Source organism: Oncorhynchus masou, chromosome 30, assembly GCF_036934945.1.
Source record: "Oncorhynchus masou masou isolate Uvic2021 chromosome 30, UVic_Omas_1.1, whole genome shotgun sequence".
Lineage (NCBI taxonomy): Eukaryota > Metazoa > Chordata > Actinopteri > Salmoniformes > Salmonidae > Oncorhynchus > Oncorhynchus masou.
The window spans coordinates 48,296,489-48,313,871 of record NC_088241.1 but is presented as its reverse complement, the minus strand read 5'-3'; the positions used below and the strand labels follow the sequence as shown (position 1 = coordinate 48,313,871).

General features: G+C 44.0%; 1 protein-coding gene across 2 annotated transcripts; it reads left to right on the top strand.

The window, feature by feature from the left end:
* Positions 1 to 3,886: 3,886 nt before the first annotated feature.
* On the top strand, positions 3,887 to 16,243 carry tecrl2a (trans-2,3-enoyl-CoA reductase-like 2a). Of its 2 annotated transcripts, XM_064949893.1 has the most exons (14): positions 3,945 to 3,968; positions 5,332 to 5,349; positions 5,796 to 5,816; positions 9,718 to 9,768; positions 9,955 to 10,006; positions 10,363 to 10,407; positions 13,900 to 14,003; positions 14,158 to 14,273; positions 14,477 to 14,582; positions 15,003 to 15,075; positions 15,220 to 15,263; positions 15,371 to 15,520; positions 15,907 to 15,952; positions 16,116 to 16,243. In XM_064949893.1, exons 1-14 carry the CDS (start codon positions 3,945 to 3,947, stop codon positions 16,241 to 16,243), a joined length of 978 nt encoding a protein of 325 aa, XP_064805965.1. The 2 variants fall into 2 exon arrangements, with proteins under 2 accessions (XP_064805964.1, XP_064805965.1); XM_064949892.1 differs by lacking the exons at positions 5,332 to 5,349; positions 5,796 to 5,816 and having other exon boundaries at positions 3,887 to 3,968.
* The last annotated feature ends 1,140 nt before the right edge of the window (positions 16,244 to 17,383 follow it).

Here is a 17,383-nt window from a genome sequence, read left to right as displayed (position 1 = left end):
GCAAAATTTAATATATGATTGAAGAGCTCTGTGGGGTTTCCTTTGCACATAGACACACACACACACACACACACACACACACACACACACACACACACACACACACACACACACACACACACACACACACACACACACACACACACACACACGTCCTCACATGAGAAGTGCATTCTCCACTTATAAGGGTCCCCTCTCAGACCACTGTTCTGTCTCTGGGGAACACTATGATAAAACACTGGTGTGCTCCACCAGTAGAAACGTATCATGATCAGAATGCTAACCCAGCTCTCTGACCTAGTCAAAAAAATACATCCTGCAGGCAATCATGACATTCTGCTCCCTCTGCAGTGGGTCGATTGTATTTAGCCATAGCCTCAGGTTCCCTTCATCTAAATTCCCCAACTTCAAAACTTCCAGGCATGCTCCTGCTCATTGATAAGCCTGGCCAAGGAGGGAGAACTAAGGTCTTAGACAGACTGCTACTCCCTGACACCCGGCGAGGACTGAGGATGATACTGGCTGAAAAGACATTGACTACCTCGCCGACCTTGGAGAGACGTGTCTATTACCGTGACGCCCAGTGCCTCTCAAACTTTTGATCATGAGAAGCAGTTGCCATGGTGAGGCTCGGATCGCTACATAACATAAACTCCAGGGTGACCTTCCCTAATGGCCGACGACCTTCTATCTCTGTGTTTAAAGGCCATTGATTTATCCAGCCCCCCTAACGCTATTGAGATTCACATGCAAATGGATACTATTAATTGGGCTAAAATAATAAGGCCTTCTACGTTGGGTTAAATGGAAAGGGTCTCTATTGAAGGGTTCTACTTTCAGACTGGAGAGAGAGAGAGAGAGCGTGTGCGTGTGAGAAAGCGACTCTTACTCATGCATTAGTAATCACCCCTTCTCCTCTCCTCTGTCTGATTTAATGGCAACAGGTTCAACGTGTGCATGGACCTGCGTGTCCTGCTGAGAACAAGGAGAATGACTTGAACATTCATGACTCTTTCTTTACCCATGCAGATCACTTCTAGTACCATCACAGTGGAGCATGCACTTTGAGTGGCTCAATCAAATCATGTTATTGTATAAAATATAGTGAAGTGCTGATTGATATGCAAGAAAAGTTTTCAACAAGCAACAGAACATATTGCAGTATAACGCCCTGATCAACGTGTATTTTTGTATAATGAAATTGCATATGAAATGTATGATATGGCGGTGTGAAAAGCAGCGAGACATAATTATCAAAACATCCGAATGCCCACACATTATACTGTAGTTCTACTGAGAGCCACTGTCCTCTCTCTCCAGTAGAGGGCAGTCTACTCCCATGGGGAATGTGCCTGGTGCCTGCAGCTCAGCCTTAAAGATGGAATCTGCAGTAGGGGGAAACAGCGCCACTGGCCACTCCACCACTGTTGTACCCTTGATACTGTTTTTGATGTCGAGCTGAAGATCGTTGCTCAGCACTGCAAAAGAAACATTTGCAATACATATTGTGCTGTTCTATCACGTGTGCGATGATGTCAGAGGGAAAAACTCAGGTGGCATCAAGGGTGCTGTGGTGGAAGGAGTCGTCACCGTTCCAGTAGGATTCTGCAGGGTTCCTCTCTCTGCACCATGTGTGTCTGCCTGCCTCTCTCTTTCTCTTTCTCTTTCTCTTTCTCTCTCTCTCTCTCTCTCTCTCTCTCTCTCCCTCTCTCTCTCTCTCCCCCTCTCTCTCTCTCTCTCTCTCTCTCTCCTCTCTCTCTCTCTCTCTCTCTCTCTCTCTCCCCCCCCCTCTCTCTCTCTCTCTTCCCTCTGCCCTTGAGCATTCTCCTCTGCCCATGGCAGATCTGAGGTGACTGGATGGTGGAGGCATTATTATGATGGTTCTACTGAGCCTCTCCCCTCCAACAGGCTAAGTGAAATCTCTGCCAGATTGCTTACACCTGTCCCATTGTCTTAGTTCTGGGAGAAATAAGCATCAAGTGGATCCCTAGCCTCTTATCTTTCTGTAACGTGGGTGGCTCTCACCAGGCCTGGCTCCCATCAGAGGAGACAAAAAACTAGTGTGCCGCAATGACAGTGACTGAGGGTGGCACCAGAAAGTCACTACAGAGGGAGAGGGAGTGATAGAGAGAGAGAGAGAGAGAGAGAGAGAGAGAGAGAGAGAGAGGGGGGGGGGGGGAAGAGAGAGAGCAAGAGAGAGAAAGAGAAAGAGAGAGGCAGGCAGACACACACTGTACTGACCTCCCCAGGTGACACTCCCACACAGATCCTGTCCACAGCTGCCTTTGTCTTCCCCATGTATGTCTGGGAGGAGAGAAAGAGAGAGAGAGAGAGAGAGCGAGAGAGAGAGAGGGAGAGAGAGAGAGAGAGAGACAGGCAGAGATAGAAAGAGAGAGAGAGGGAGAGAGACAGACAGACAGACAGACAGACAGACAGACAGACAGACAGACACGCGGAAATCTTCAAAACAGCTTTCCCCCTAACTTGCACAGGTGTGTTTTAGATTGAATTATCAAAATGTTAAAGCTTCATACCATAACTTCATAACATCGTAAATAACACAGCTGGTTGGTTACTATGAGAACTACATCCTAAGCACATGACATTAGGACCCTGATCACCACTTGTCTGTTGGCATTTCATGCATTTGGTTGGCCCTGGCATAGAGGCTGCTAACAAGACATACAGAAGAAACCCCTCTAGCCAAGCATGCACTCCAACCCACTGCGTAATAATAACTGGTATGCTGTGGTGGACTGGAGGAGAAACCACAGCGAGAGAGAGGAGACGAAGAGGACTGAAACCTAAAGCATGGGAAAGCATGTGAAGCCATAAACACCTCGAAGAAGGGGCCCGCATGGCCGGTCGGTCGACCCTGGTGTTGCGCAAGAGCCCCTTAATATAAAGAGGGAACCCGAGAATGGGGAAACACAGAGTATTAGTATCTCAGAGACCTGCTATCAGAACACTGCTCCAATTGGTTAGACACAGAAATATTGCTCTTGTAATTGATTCGTTGGCAGACACTGCGGTTTAGTGGGAACAATAGGTTGTGGGTTGAAACAGGCATGCACAGTGCAAGAGTTCACATAATTTACTGTGCTGGGTTTTTATAATTGCTATCTATTTATATCCCAACGATATTCAATTAGAGAGCTGGTAGATTATGTCCTTCCAGAAAATGATGCACAAGAAGAATAGAATAATCTATGTTAAATGTGCTGCTTAGTCAATGTAGGAACAAGTGACCGAGTACATCCATCCAATGCCAGGCATCCAATGCCAGGTTTCCTTCTGGTCCACTGGGATTATCTTCTGCTGACACAGATGAACAGAAAGGGGCACAGGGGGGCTAGCTACACCATAACTCTCTCCTTAGGCAGGTGGCATCAAGGGTGCTGTGGTGGAAGGAGTCGTCACTGTTCCTGTAGGATTCGGCAGGGTTCCTCTCTCTGCACCATGTGTGTTTGTCTGCCTGCCTGCCCCTCTCTCTCTCTCTCTCTCTCTCTCTCTCTCTCTCGCTCTCTCTTCTCTCTCTCTCTCTCTTTTCTCACAGCTGGCCAAGCAGCAGTAATTTGCAGCCCAGATACATTCCTAACCATAACTTGGTGAATACTTTTTCTATCTTTGTCAGCCTGGACCCTGCCAAGGGCTTTCCCAAGTTCCCTGGCATCGAGTAGAAGAGAGGGATGAGGGAGAGAAATTGAGGGTGTTGTGTTTCTGGAGTGCCTGTGGTGCTACTCTCAGATGAACAGATGAGCAGTGAGGGCAGGGAGTGAGAGAAAGAGAGATGGAGGGAGGGAAGAAGTGAAGGAGGGAGAGGAGGGGGTCAGTGCTGGGATTGTCACGGGAATAGAAGGAGCTGCTCCTTCTGTGTGTGTGAGGTGTGAGGGGCACTTGTACTAAGGAGCATAGGAGAAGGACATACTGTATAAATCTACAATATGAGCAGAACCACCTTCTTTGAGGTAAGACTGGTGTTTGAACGTATACTTGAACATATAGGCATCCACAACAGTTTAAAATCCTATTTTAAGTGATGCGTTTTAAACACATTTTTGACATGTGGTTGCATGTGGGAAAAAGTTATGTTTATGAAGTTGAATATTAATTTCCATTATCATGACTACAGTAGGTCTGTGATATGCATAGTAGGACTGTTATTGTATTTGTTGTGTGTCAAACACAGAAGTTTAAAAACCTCTTATAAGATGCCTCGGTCGAATTAAGCATTATTTATGTCAACGCTAATGAAGAAGAACGGAAGTCTGAGTCAAGAAGTGGGTCAAGAAAGGTCTTGACCATTAGAATGATACTGGGTCACGTCAGTCCAAACAGAGTGATGGTGGTCAATTATAGAAAAGTGTGTAGATGAGTGACTGCACTTGAGAAACTTTCCTGCACTGCTAGTTAGCATTGCTGCATTGATTTTCACTCGAATTGTGTCTAATTGTATTTCATTGCAATAATTCTGACAAATTGTTAATCTGTCTGGGTAAAAATAGACGTTTCTCACATTTAGCTTTTTGGATAATCTTATATCACACTTGACAGCCTTTTCTTATTCTAATTGCGACAACCTTTGCAATAAAATGGACAACACAGCAGTCTGACTTTAATATTCTGAGAAATCCTCCTTGGTCTTTGGTCTCATTATAACTCTGTGAATCCCCATTATGGCTATGTGAAACGGTTCAGTTTCCTCCAACGGCCTTGCCTTGTCATTAGCTTTAGCATTCATTGACTTGGTGTTACAGCATATTGCTGCTGCCATGCTAGCTGGGCTAACTCTATTAGCATGTCTGCAAGGCTAGCTAGTTCTCTCTCTGTGGTCTAATCATAAATAAGCGCATGTGTAATTGAGTACTAGAGCAACAGGTCTGTCAGCCGCCTGATTTATAGCCTCCCACCGGCATGTTCTCAGAGCTAGTCAGAGTTACAGGGAAGCCACGTGCTAAATTAACACACATTCCAGGTGCTGTGGTCTAGTCTAGAGATAAACAACACGAGGGAGAGAAACCTCAAGTATCCGTCTCGTAAGATATTAATTCAAATAAAGAACACGGGGTGAAAGGCAACTCAAAGACAGCAAACTAGCATTAGTTTACTTGGTACTTATTTATGTCATTAGTAATAACAGGCTAATATTAGCTTTAGCCATGCTAATATTTTTAGATGTCTCTTCTGTTTAATTTACTTATATTTATCACCTGGCACCTGTATGATGAATAACTTTTATGTACTTATTTTAGTTTGAGGGTAATTGTTTGGTTATTAACTGTATCTACTGTAATTATGTATTGATATTTTTTCTTCATTTACGCGGTGCAGCGGAACATCGGAAGAACTGTAATTATATTATATATTTGGTTAACAATGCCAATAGGCAATTTGACACACATTTTTTTTAAGTAAATGAAGGAATTCATTCATTCATTCATTACTCCCAGTGTTTTAGCTAGAACACTAAAACATCTTTAGCAAAAACACCAGCTCCAGCACCTTCAAGTATTCGTCTCATTAGATAATTATTAAGTAAAGACCACAATGGTGAAAGGCAACCCCAAGACAGCAGACTAGCGTTAGTGAATTTATACTTTGCTTATGTCATGTAAGTGTTGTGATCATAGGTTAATATTAGCATTAGTTTTGCTAATATTTCTAGATGCCTTTTTTGTTTCATTTACTTCAATGCATCTATTTTATTTACTTATTTTAGTTTAGGGATTATTGTTTGGTTAAACATATCTACTGATATTATGTATTAATATCTGTTCTTTCTTTATATGGTGCAGCGGAACATCGGAAGGATCACTGTAATGTATATTGCATTTGTTTAACAATAGCTACGTTTCCATCTATTTCTTGAAACATTTTCAAATGCTGGCACAAAAAAAATGTGTACATTTTAACGGTAGCGTTGTGTTTTCGATCAAACTGGCTTGTTCCATCAAAACCTGTATGTAATAACGTAGTACGCATAAAAAGCACTTTGTCATATAACTTTTCATTTGCCGAATAAAAAACAGAAGTTCTTGGTTTTCCATCCCATTTCTCTGCCTAAGGTTTTGGCACAAAAAAAGTAATGCAATAAACAGCTAAATATGTGCCAAAACCATTTAATGTGCCCACTCTGGTCTTGGCACATGCTCTCTACCCGCTGGGGACAGACGTAAATTCAACGTCTATTCATCATTGGTTCCACGCCATTTCATTGAAACTTTGATTCAACCAGTGTGTGCCCAGTTAGGAGCTCAAAGCTACGGGTAGGCTACATGATGACATCAAGATCATCAACATGCACTTTCACCACCCTGTGAACTTCGTTATAACCTATTTCCTCTGTAGCCTAATAAACTGCATGCTTTTCCAACTAGTAATAGGAGGACCACACAACAAGGCATCACGTGACTGCAAATTTACCGTGAAATGAGTGTTATTTTTTCAATAATTACGCAAACAAATGTTTCCACTGCCATTTATCGAATGATTTAACCAACAAAAAATTGTCCACCCGTCAAATGTATTTTGTTTTAACGATATTTTGGAAGATCAATGACAATTTGCTGTTTCCATCAGGCCGGTCGCAAGTTATTTTTACGATAGGTACTTCACGCGCATAAAAATATTTGCATGGAAACATGGTTAATGCGCCAATAGACGATTTGACACTGAAATATATTAGGCTACCTGACCTGGGGGTCAGGTAAGAGCGTAGGCCAGCAACTAACAGGTCACTGGTTCAAATCCTTGAGCTGAATAGATTAAACATCTGTTAATGTGTCCTTGAACAAAGCACTTAACCCTCGTTGCTCTCGATAAGAGTGTCTGTAAATGACTAAAATGTAAATTCATTCATCAGTCCCGGTGTTTTAGCTAGAACCCTAAAGCATCTTTAGCTAAAACACTAGCTCCAGCACTCAGTGGATATGTCAGCCATTACTTAGAGTGTGTTGCTGGGAAGGCCTTGTCCATCACTCATCATTACTAGTGTATTTACAGCAGCTGGAGTGGAGGCTAGGGCAGATTTAAGGCAGGCTGTCAATAGGGAGAGCACAGAAATCAACTGTTCCTGATTGAAAAAAGAGCTGATTTACAACAATAGTCATTGTCTGGCCAGGGGAGGGGCCTGACAGCTTTTAAAGAGAGAATAGACATCTCAATCATTTAGTATCTCTGCGTGAGCGGCCTGGAGTAGGCAATGCAAAGTGAATACACCTATGTGCTATGCCGTTTACTGTTGCCTTCAATTTAATTGTCATTCCCTTATGGTCAGTTATGATATGGTTTTACATTACAACTATTCTGTGTAGGTTGTAGATCAGCAATTACAGGACTTATACATCTACCGGCTTCTCTTTCTCGCAGCTCTCTGGTTTGACACGAGCACGACTTCGCTCTCTAGCACATGAACACTCTCTCTCACTCTAGCACGTGAACACTCTCTCCCTCTCTCTCTCTCTAACACGACTTCGCTCTCTAGCACGACTTTGCTCTCTAGCACGTGAACACTCTCTCACTCTAGCACGTGAACACTCTCCCTCTCTCTCACTCTAGCACGTGAACACTCTCCCTCTCTCTCACTCAAGCACGTGAACACTCTCTCCCTCTCTCTCACTCTAGCACGTGAACACTCTCTCTCACTCTAGCACGTGAACACTCTCTCACTCTAGCACGTGAACACTCTCTCACTCTAGCACGTGAACACTCTCTCACTCTAGCACGTGAACACTCTCCCTCTCTAGCACGTGAACACTCTCCTTCTCTCTCACTCTAGCACGTGAACACTCTCTCCCTCTCTCTCACTCTAGCACGTGAACATTCTCTCCCTCTCTCTCACTCTAGCACGTGAACACTCACTCTAGCACGTGAACACTCTCTCCCTCTCTCTCACTCTAGCACGTGAACACTCTCTCTCTCACTCTAGCACGTGAACACTCTCTCCCTCTCTCTCACTCTAGCACGTGAACACTCTCTCTCTCACTCTAGCACGTGAACACTCTCTCACTCTAGCACGTGAACACTCTCTCCCTCTCTCTCACTCTAGCACGTGAACACTCTCTCTCACTCTAGCACGTGAACACTCTCTCCTTTCTCTCACTCTAGCACGTGAACACTCTCTCCCTCTCTCTCACTCTAGCACGTGAACACTCTCTCACTCTAGCACGTGAACACTCTCTCCCTCTCTCTCACTCTAGCATGTGCACACTCTCTCCCTCTCTCTCACTCTAGCACGTGAACATTCTCTCTCTCACTCTAGCACGTGCGCACTCTCTCCCTCTCTCTCGCTCTAGCATGTGCGCACTCTCTCCTTCTAGCTCACTCTGTCTCTCTTTCTCCCGCTCTCTCTTGCGCTCTTTCTAGCTCTCTCTCGCTCTCTTTCTCTCTCTCACTCTCTCTCTCTCTCTGTCTCTCTCGCTCTCTCTCTCCGTCCTCCATCGGCAGAGCCTTGTGTCCCCCTGAGAGGGGAGAGACATCTATGATAATTGGATTGACAAGGGCACCACGACACTGAGTACAAAGTGTTTTACACGACACCACGCTGATGACACCCCTGACACTCCTCGCACACCATTAGCAGGACAAACAAACACCCCTGTAATGCAGTTATGATAACTCTCTGATGCAATTGTACATCATAACATCAAAACATTACATCACAGGCAAGCAGGGGTGAGGGTGTAATCGACTCTTTGTCCATCCTTGGTGGACCTCTCGCTCTCTCCACCCCTCCCCCCTCTCACTCTTTCTCTCTCCCCCTCTCTCTGTTCATTTCTTTAGCTGTGCATTCAGCAAATCTTTAGGTATCCATTAGAGGGTTATTACACTATCCAGTAAAAGTGCAATTCAGATACGACAGCTCTGCTGAGCTCCACACTATGGATGGAGCACCGAGTGCTTTCAGGGCAGATTGCAGCTGCCTGCCGACGGGCCTCTCTGTGCATATACGGTAGATCACCACCTGACAAAGGCTAATTTAGATTAAAAAGATCTGCTTCCACTGCAACCTCCGCCAGACCCGACGCATCCTTCTTGACTCGGACTAGTTCGTAAAGTCATCCATCTTAAAAAGGAAGGATTCTCTTTTCGACCTACACGTTTGGTTTATGAAGGTCATGTCATAATATAGGTGGCCATGCTGTGACTGAAGGGTGCTCCTGGGTGAGATTATCAATATTGTCTTGAGTGGAGCTATCTGGTGGTGTCAGGGGGCAGTTGGTAACATGTTGACTCAAAGGCAGTTTGACTGGATGAAGAATTAGATGCAAGCTGTCCTCTCAACTTCAATTTGGACAAATCGAGCCTGAAAACGTGATCTCCGTGGCTTTCCATGACAATGGTGAAGGTATGATTGAATACCCACGCTAAGAGAGATAGAAGCCTGGCATAAGCTGTGTGTTACTTGAAGAAGCCACTAAGAAAGCTGCGTTGAACCTTCTTCACCTTTTTCTTTGTCTTCGTTTTCTGCTTCTTGAGAGTGAGGCTGACGAAGGTCAGGGTGTTACTTCTGGGAAGTGTTGATGAGTCAGCGGAGAGAGGTCTCGATGCTATCAACAGATTATCACACTGACACCTCCTGATTTACTGACAATTATACTGAACTTGTTGATGTGCCAGTCCTCCTGTAGGTATTGTGTAATGTCCAGAAGTTGTACATGCTGCTTACTAGCTACTGTATACTGTTTGATGTCACACACCGGGTTTTCTCTCCCACAGGTGGAGGTTCTGGATGGCAGGACCAGGCAACAGCTTTGTTTTCTAGATAAGGTAGGTTACAGCCCACACCGTGGCTATTAGTCCTGACCAAACATTCAGGACATTCAGAAGTCTATAACAAGTGCATGAATTACAGTACAAATAGCACGAGCTTGAACATCTAGCTTATCATGGAAGCATTTTAATATGTTGGTGTTACTTATACTCATATCACTGATATTTGGTCTCTATTTCCAGGTGGAGCCCCATGCTACAATAGGAGAAATCAAGAGTCTTTTTCACAAGTCATGTATGTGTTTGTTGACTTATAATCTAGTCTAGAATGAAACAAGATACCGGGCTCTGAATGTATATATTCCATGTGTGTAGCCAGACTGACTAGATGCTATGTCCATTGAGCCTGGAACTGTCAGAGGCAGTGAGAACACTACAGCTGAAGTCTACTCCATTCTGATTACTTACTACTAGGCCTGGATTCAAATTAAACTGTGTGTGTGTGTGTGTGTGTGTGTGTGTGTGTGTGTGTGTGTGTGTGTGTGTGTGTGTGTGTGTGTGTGTGTGTGTGTGTGTGTGTGTGTGTGTGTGTGTGTGTGTGTGTGTGTGTGTGTGTGTGTGTGTGTGTTTGTGCGTGTGTGTGTGTCTCAGATCAACAGTTGTATCCAGCCAGACAGGACCTCAAGCTCGACCCCAGTAAGTGAATACTGTATGTGCTTAGATTACTAGTACTATCAATCTAAACTACAGCAGAGTGTTGAGTTACTCAGTTTTACACCCTCATTTGTTTTTAAAGATTTGATTGAATTGATATTTAAGACAATACAATCTACAAAGTTAAAAGCTGAAACAAAAGCTAAACATCTAATACATGAGTTGGGCTCCCGAGTGGCGCAGCTGTCTAAGGCACTGCATCTCAGTGCAAGAGTGTCACTATAGTTCCTGGTTCGAATCCAGGCTCTCTCACATCTGGCTGTGATTGGGAGTCCCATAGGGTGGTGCACAACTGTCATTGTAAATTAGAATTTGATCTTAACTGACTTGCCTAGTAAAATAAAAAAAACCCTGATGTCCACATGAGATCATTGGGTTTTAAACAAGCATGTACACTCTTAATATACAGTGGCAAGAAAAAGTATGTGAACCCTTTGGAATTACATAAAATTGTATCTGATCTTCATCTAAGTCACAACAATAGACAAAACAGTATTCTTGAACTTATAACATGTATATGATTGTATTTTTCTTTTCTATATTGAAAACATAATTTCAAGATTCACAGTGTAGGTTGGAAAAAGTATGTTAACTCCTAGACTAATGACTTCTCCAAAAGCTAATTGGAGTCAGGAGTCAGCTAACCTGGAGTCCAATCAATGAGACAAGATTGGAGATGTTGGTTCGAGCTGCCCTGCCCCATAAAAAACACTCACAAAATGTGAGTTTGCTACTCATTTTAAATTTCAGCACTGTTGCTACTCTCCCTAGGAGTGGCCGTCCTGCAAAGATGACTGGAAGAGCACAGTGCAGAATGATCAATAAGGTTAAGAAGAATCCTAGTGTCAGCTAAAGACTTACAGAAATCTCTGGAAGATGCTAACATCTCTGTTGACGAGTCGACAATACGCCAAACACTAAACAAGAAAGGTGTTCATGGGAGGAAACCACGGAAGAAACCACTGCTGTCCAAATAAAACATTGCTAAACGTCTGAAGTTCGCAAAAGAGCACCTGGATGTTCCACAGCGCTATTGGCAAAATATTATGGGGACATTCAACAAAAGTTGTGTTGGCCGGGTATGGTTCTCAATCAGGGACAGCTGTCTATCGTTATCTCTGATTGGGAACCATACTTAGGTGCCCTTTTTTCCCCACCTGTGTTTGTGGGAGGTTGACTCTGTTTAGAGTACTTTGCTTTTGAGCTTCTTTTGAGTTTGTTTTTGTAGTGTTTAGGGTTTTGTTTGGCGTCATTTTGATTAAAATAAAGGAAATGTACGCTCACCACGTTGCACCTTGGTCCTCCCTATTGTTTGGCGTTAATTTGATTAAAATAAAGAAAATGTACACTCACCACACTGCACCTTGGTCCTCTCCTTTGAACAACCCTGACAGAACCTCCCACCACCAAAGGACCAAGCAGCGTGGTGAAAGGGACTCCTGGAAAGGTGAGCATCGCTACCTGGATTATGAGACAACCTGGGAGGAGATAGAAAGGTGAGTGCCGGAGCCTGCCTGGGATTCTCTAGAACAGTGCGAGGAGGGATACCGGAGAATGGAGTTGGCGACACAAAAACGGCTGGCAAGGAAGCCAGAGGCAGCCCCCAAAATATTTTTTTGGGGGGAGTGTGGCAGAGTCAGGTAGTAGACCTGAGCCAACTCCCCGTGCTTACCATGGCGAGCATGGGACTGGTCAGGCCCGGTGCTATGGGGTGATGCTCACGGTGTCGAGGCGGAGCATTCACAGGCCGGTGTGCTCGGTGCCAGCGTCCCGCATTTGCCGGGTGGAAGCTGGCATCCAGCCAGAACGGGTGGGGCCAGCTCTGCGCTCGAGACCGCCAGTGCGCCTCCACGGCACAGTGTATACGGTGCCTCGGCCAAGGAAGAGGCCTCCTGGATGTCTCCCCAGCATGGTGAGTCCTGTGCCTGCTCCCATAGCCAGGTCCCCTGTATGTCTCCCCAGCCTGGTGAGCCCGGAGCTGCCAGAGTCGCCCTCCAGCCCGGAGCTGCCAGAGTCGCCCTCCAGCCCGGAGCTGCCAGAGTCGCCCTCCAGCCCGGAGCTGCCAGAGTCGCCCTCCAGCCCGGGGCCCGCTGCGAGGGTCTCCAGTCCAGGGCCGGCGGCGAGGGTCCCCGTCCCGCACCAGAGCCGCCACCGCGGATAGATGCCCACCCAGACCCTCCCCTCTAGGTTAAGGTTTTGCACCTTTGGGGGGGGGGGGTACTGTCACGCCCTGACCTGTTCATGTCTCTATTTTGGTTTGGTCAGGGCGTGTGTTGGGGTTGGCATTTTATGTTTTGTGTTCTATGTTTTCTATTTCTATGGGAGGTTGACTCTGCTTAGAGCACTTTGCGTTTGAGCTTCACGGTTTGTTTTTGTAGTGTTTAGTGTTTTGTTTGGCGTCATTTTGATTAAAATAAAGAAAATGTACGCTCACCACCCCGCACCTTGGTCCTCTCCTTTGAACAACCGTGACATCTATGGTGGAGGGAGCATCATGGTTTGGGGCTGCTTTGCTGCCTCAGGGCCTGGAAGAGGTTTTCATCCACGGAAAAATGTATTCACAAATTTATCAAGACATTTTGCAGGAGAATGTAAGGCTATCTGTCCGTCCAATTGAAGCTCAACAGAAGTTGGGTGATGCAACAGGACAACAACCCAAAATACAGAAGTAAATCAACAACAGAATGGCTTGAATAGAAGACAAAACACCTTCTGGAGTGGCCCAGTCAGTCCTGACCTCAATTCTATTGAGATGCTGTGGCATGACCTCAAGAGAGCGGTTCACACCAGACATCCCAAAAATATTGTGGAACTGAAACAGTATTGTAAAGAGGAATGGTCCAAAATGCCTCCTGACTGTTGTGCAGGTCCGATCTGCAACTACAGAAAACGTTTGGTTGAGGTTATTGCTGCCAAAGGAGGGTCAAGCTGTTATTAAATCCAAGGATTCACATACTTTTTCCAAACTGCACTGTGAATGTTCACACGGTGTGTTCAATAAAGACATGTTATTAGTGTTATTAGTTTAAGCAGACTGTGTTTGTTTATTGTTGTGACTTCGATGAAGATCAGATACAATTTTATGACCAATTTACGCAGAAATCCAGGTAACTCTAAAGGCTTCACATAATTTTTCTTCCCACTGTAGCTTATTACTGAAGAGCAGAGGTCTACCGTTATACAATCTCATTTAGCAGAAAACACTGTAGCTAAATGGGTCAATATCTGCCCTGTTGAGCTTACACTAAAATTACATTCAATTATTCTTCCATGTAACAGGTTAGGAGTAAGGTCACCTAGCTGAGCTTGTAGGACAAGAGAACATGAACAATGACTTGGTTCTAATAGAGAAATATTCTTAGAATCCAATACATTTTACATGGCAAATTAAGTCCTTGCTCTGTGAGAAAAGGAGCAGGACAACCAATCTCTGCAGTTTATTTTCACAAGGTCTTGTTTATAATGTTTTTTCAGAAGGAAAATCACTGAGGGATGACGATGTATTACAAAACCTACCAGTTGGGACCACAGCAACCATATATTTTAAGGACCTGGGTCCACAGGTCGGGTGGACAATGGTAAGAGGCTGTGACATACTAAAGATTCAAACTGCAGTCCCCCATCAAACTCTTAACTTTGATATTTGACATGAGCCTCGTCTTTCAAGTCTCATGTTGATTTGACGTGTGTAATGACATCTTGGACATCTTAACCCTTTTCTTCTATTGGCAGGTGTTTTTAGCGGAGTACCTTGGTCCTCTGTTTATCTACCTCCTGTTCTATTTCCGCGCTCCGTACATCTACTCACACCAGGATGTGTTTACCTCCAGCCCCTACTCAGTGGTCACGTAAGTCAGTCACTAACACTCCCAGTGATATACTGATCAGTTTTAGCTAACATCCAAATCCAACACTTGTCTGTCTTTCTCTTTCTTTGCCTCCATCCCCCCTCCCCCTCTCTTATTCTTACCTTTCTCTCTCTCACCACCTGACGATCTTCCTTCCTGTCTTCTCTTTGTCTTTCTCTCTCTCTCTCTCTTATCTCCTTCAGACTAGCCTGTGCCTGTCACACCTGCCACTACATCAAGAGGTTGATTGAGGCTATCTTTGTGCACCGGTTCTCCCATGGTACCATGCCTCTCAGGACTATAGTCAGGGTATGGACCACATACTCCAGAACGCTGTTTCACTTTGACTTGAGCTACTTTACTTTAAGGCCATGTATTTTACAGTACTACTATCATACTTTGCAGTGCTCCTTTACATTAGAGGCTTGTATTTTACAGTACTACTATCATACTTTGCAGTGCTCCTTTACATTAGAGGCATGTATTTTACAGTACTACTATCATACTTTGCAGTGCTCCTTTACATTAGGGTCATGTATTCTCAATACAAAACATACAGTGATGTTCTGTCATTGTCCTATCAAAGGCTTATTATACACTGCAACAGTATAATTCTCTATAATTTCATGCCATTGAAATATTTCACAATGATATAACATATGACTTTAATTGGAAACACTGACAATTTGACAGTATCTTTACTGGTGTTTTTACCTCTCTTTCTGTCAGAACTGTGTATACTACTGGGCCTTCTCAGCATGGTTAGCCTTCTACATCAACCATCCACTGTATACACCACCATGTAAGTCCTCTATCATTCAGTCTTACCACTCAATGCCTCCACTCAATGCCACACCATAAATAGGTACACCACATCACAATAATAGGAGTTATTGTGGGCTCACCAAAACATCTAAACTAACCACTGGCTTATATCTCTCCACAGCGTATGGGGATATGCAAGTGAACTATGCACTGGCCATATTTGTGGTATGTATTGCTGACAGACACCCAATGAGGTCATAAACATGAGACATCATTTTTACAGATGACTTGGACGTGTGAGAACCCGATATGTGTTTGTGTTTTGACTGCAGCTCTGTGAGTTAGGGAATTTCTCCATTCACGTGGCCCTGAATAACCTCAAGGCAGAAGGTGGGCCCAAGTGCAGAAAGTTCCCTCACCCGACGAAGAACCCATTCACATGGCTGTTCTTCTTCGTGTCCTGCCCCAATTATACCTACGAGGTAAGGCTGAAGGATATGTTTTATTTAACTAGGCAAGTCAGTTAAGAACAAATTATTCTTTACAATGACGGCCTACCCCTATGCAAGGATAGACTATGCCAAACCTGGACGATGCTGGGAAAATTGTGCGCCGCCCTATGGGACTTCCAATCATAGCCGGTTGTGATACAGCCTGGTATCGAACCAGGGTCTGTAGTGACGCCTCTAGCACTGAGATGCAGGGCCTTAGACCGCTGTGCCACTTGGGAGCCCTATGACAATGTGTTCTGACTATATAGCAGAGGTTTATGGAATGCTCAATGTTTGCTAGTCGGGAAGAGTCACACGTCTGTTAATAATATGGAATATCAATGGAGTAACAAAAGATCTGTATTTCTTATATTTAGGTAGGAGCCTGGGCGAGTTTCTCTGTCATGACCCAGTGTCTACCAGGTCAGTTGATTCATATAATATTTTAAACATTTTCTAGTATCTAATTAATATGTTGGCCATTTTACTCACCCAGGCATTTTATATACACAACTCGTTTGTGTGTTGCACTTTGTTGCCACTAAGGTACAATACACGCTCTATTAGTTTTTCCATCTCTCCACAGTGGCCTTGTTCACCTTCTTAGCTTTCATCCAGATGACCATCTGGGCCAAAGGGAAGCATAAAACCTACTCCAGGGAGTTTAAGGACTACCCTCACCTGCGCATGCCAATCATCCCGCTCCTCCTCTGACCACGCTACAAAGGTTTACCATTCGGACTGGAGCATTGGGGTCTTCGGCCTGCTTGAAAGGTTGTGATCATTAGTGGGTTACTGTGTTTCTCACAAAGCAAGAAGACCCACTGCTCCTTCATCTATCGCCATGGCAACGGTCTGTTATCTTTTCAACAACCACTATGCAAGGATAGACTATTGCCATTGTCTTAGAAAGAGGAGGAAACCAACCGTGTTAAAGATTCATCGACATGGAGTATTGTTGAGGTGTGGATGAACTTTTAATGAATATATAATAGTGAATTGACAGAAAGGAATGTCTCATCTCAACAATACTGTTGATGAACTGCAAATGATAATTTCTGCATTGATAATGTTTAGTTCAATCATTGAAACACAGCCATATTAAGGAGTTATTGGTATTAGTCCTGTTACTGATCATGTACAGTGCAGCTACTGAATGTTCCGACAATTGTTGGCATTCTTAGTCTACAGAGTGGCAATCATCTGAAAACTATGAAGTTATGAAGATATGATTGAAGTTCTATATAATCTACCATATTATTTAGTAATAAATTATTGTCATTTCCTAGAGGAAATGTGTGTGGGTGTGTGTGTGTGTGTAACTTGATATGATACAGTGCCTTGCGAAAGTATTCGGCCCCCTTGAACTTTGCGACCTTTTGCCACATTTCAGGCTTCAAACATAAAGATATAAAACTGTATTTTTTTGTGAATAATCAACAACAAGTGGGACACAAATCATGAAGTGGAACGACATTTATTGGATATTTAAAACTTTTTTAACAAATCAAAAACTGAAAAATTGGGCGTGCAAAATTATTCAGCCCCTTTACTTTCAGTGCAGCAAACTCTCTCCAGAAGTTCAGTGAGGATCTCTGAATGATCCAATGTTGACCTAAATGACTAATGATGATAAATACAATCCCCCTGTGTGTAATCAAGTCTCCGTATAAATGCACCTGCACTGTGATAGTCTCAGAGGTCCGTTAAAAGCGCAGAGAGCACCATGAAGAACAAGGAACACACCAGGCAGGTCCGAGATACTGTTGCGAAGAAGTTTAAAGCCGGATTTGGATACAAAAAGATTTCCCAAGCTTTAAACATCCCAAGGAGCACTGTGCAAGCGATAATATT

Coding starts and splice junctions, on each gene's coding strand:
- tecrl2a (XM_064949893.1), top strand. CDS start 3,945: ATGAGCAGAACCACCTTCTTTGAG. Junction 5,817..9,717: donor GGAACATCGGAAGGATCACT/GTAATGTATATT, acceptor TCTCTCCCACAG/GTGGAGGTTCTGGATGGCAG. Junction 14,004..14,157: donor CACAGGTCGGGTGGACAATG/GTAAGAGGCTGT, acceptor TTCTATTGGCAG/GTGTTTTTAGCGGAGTACCT.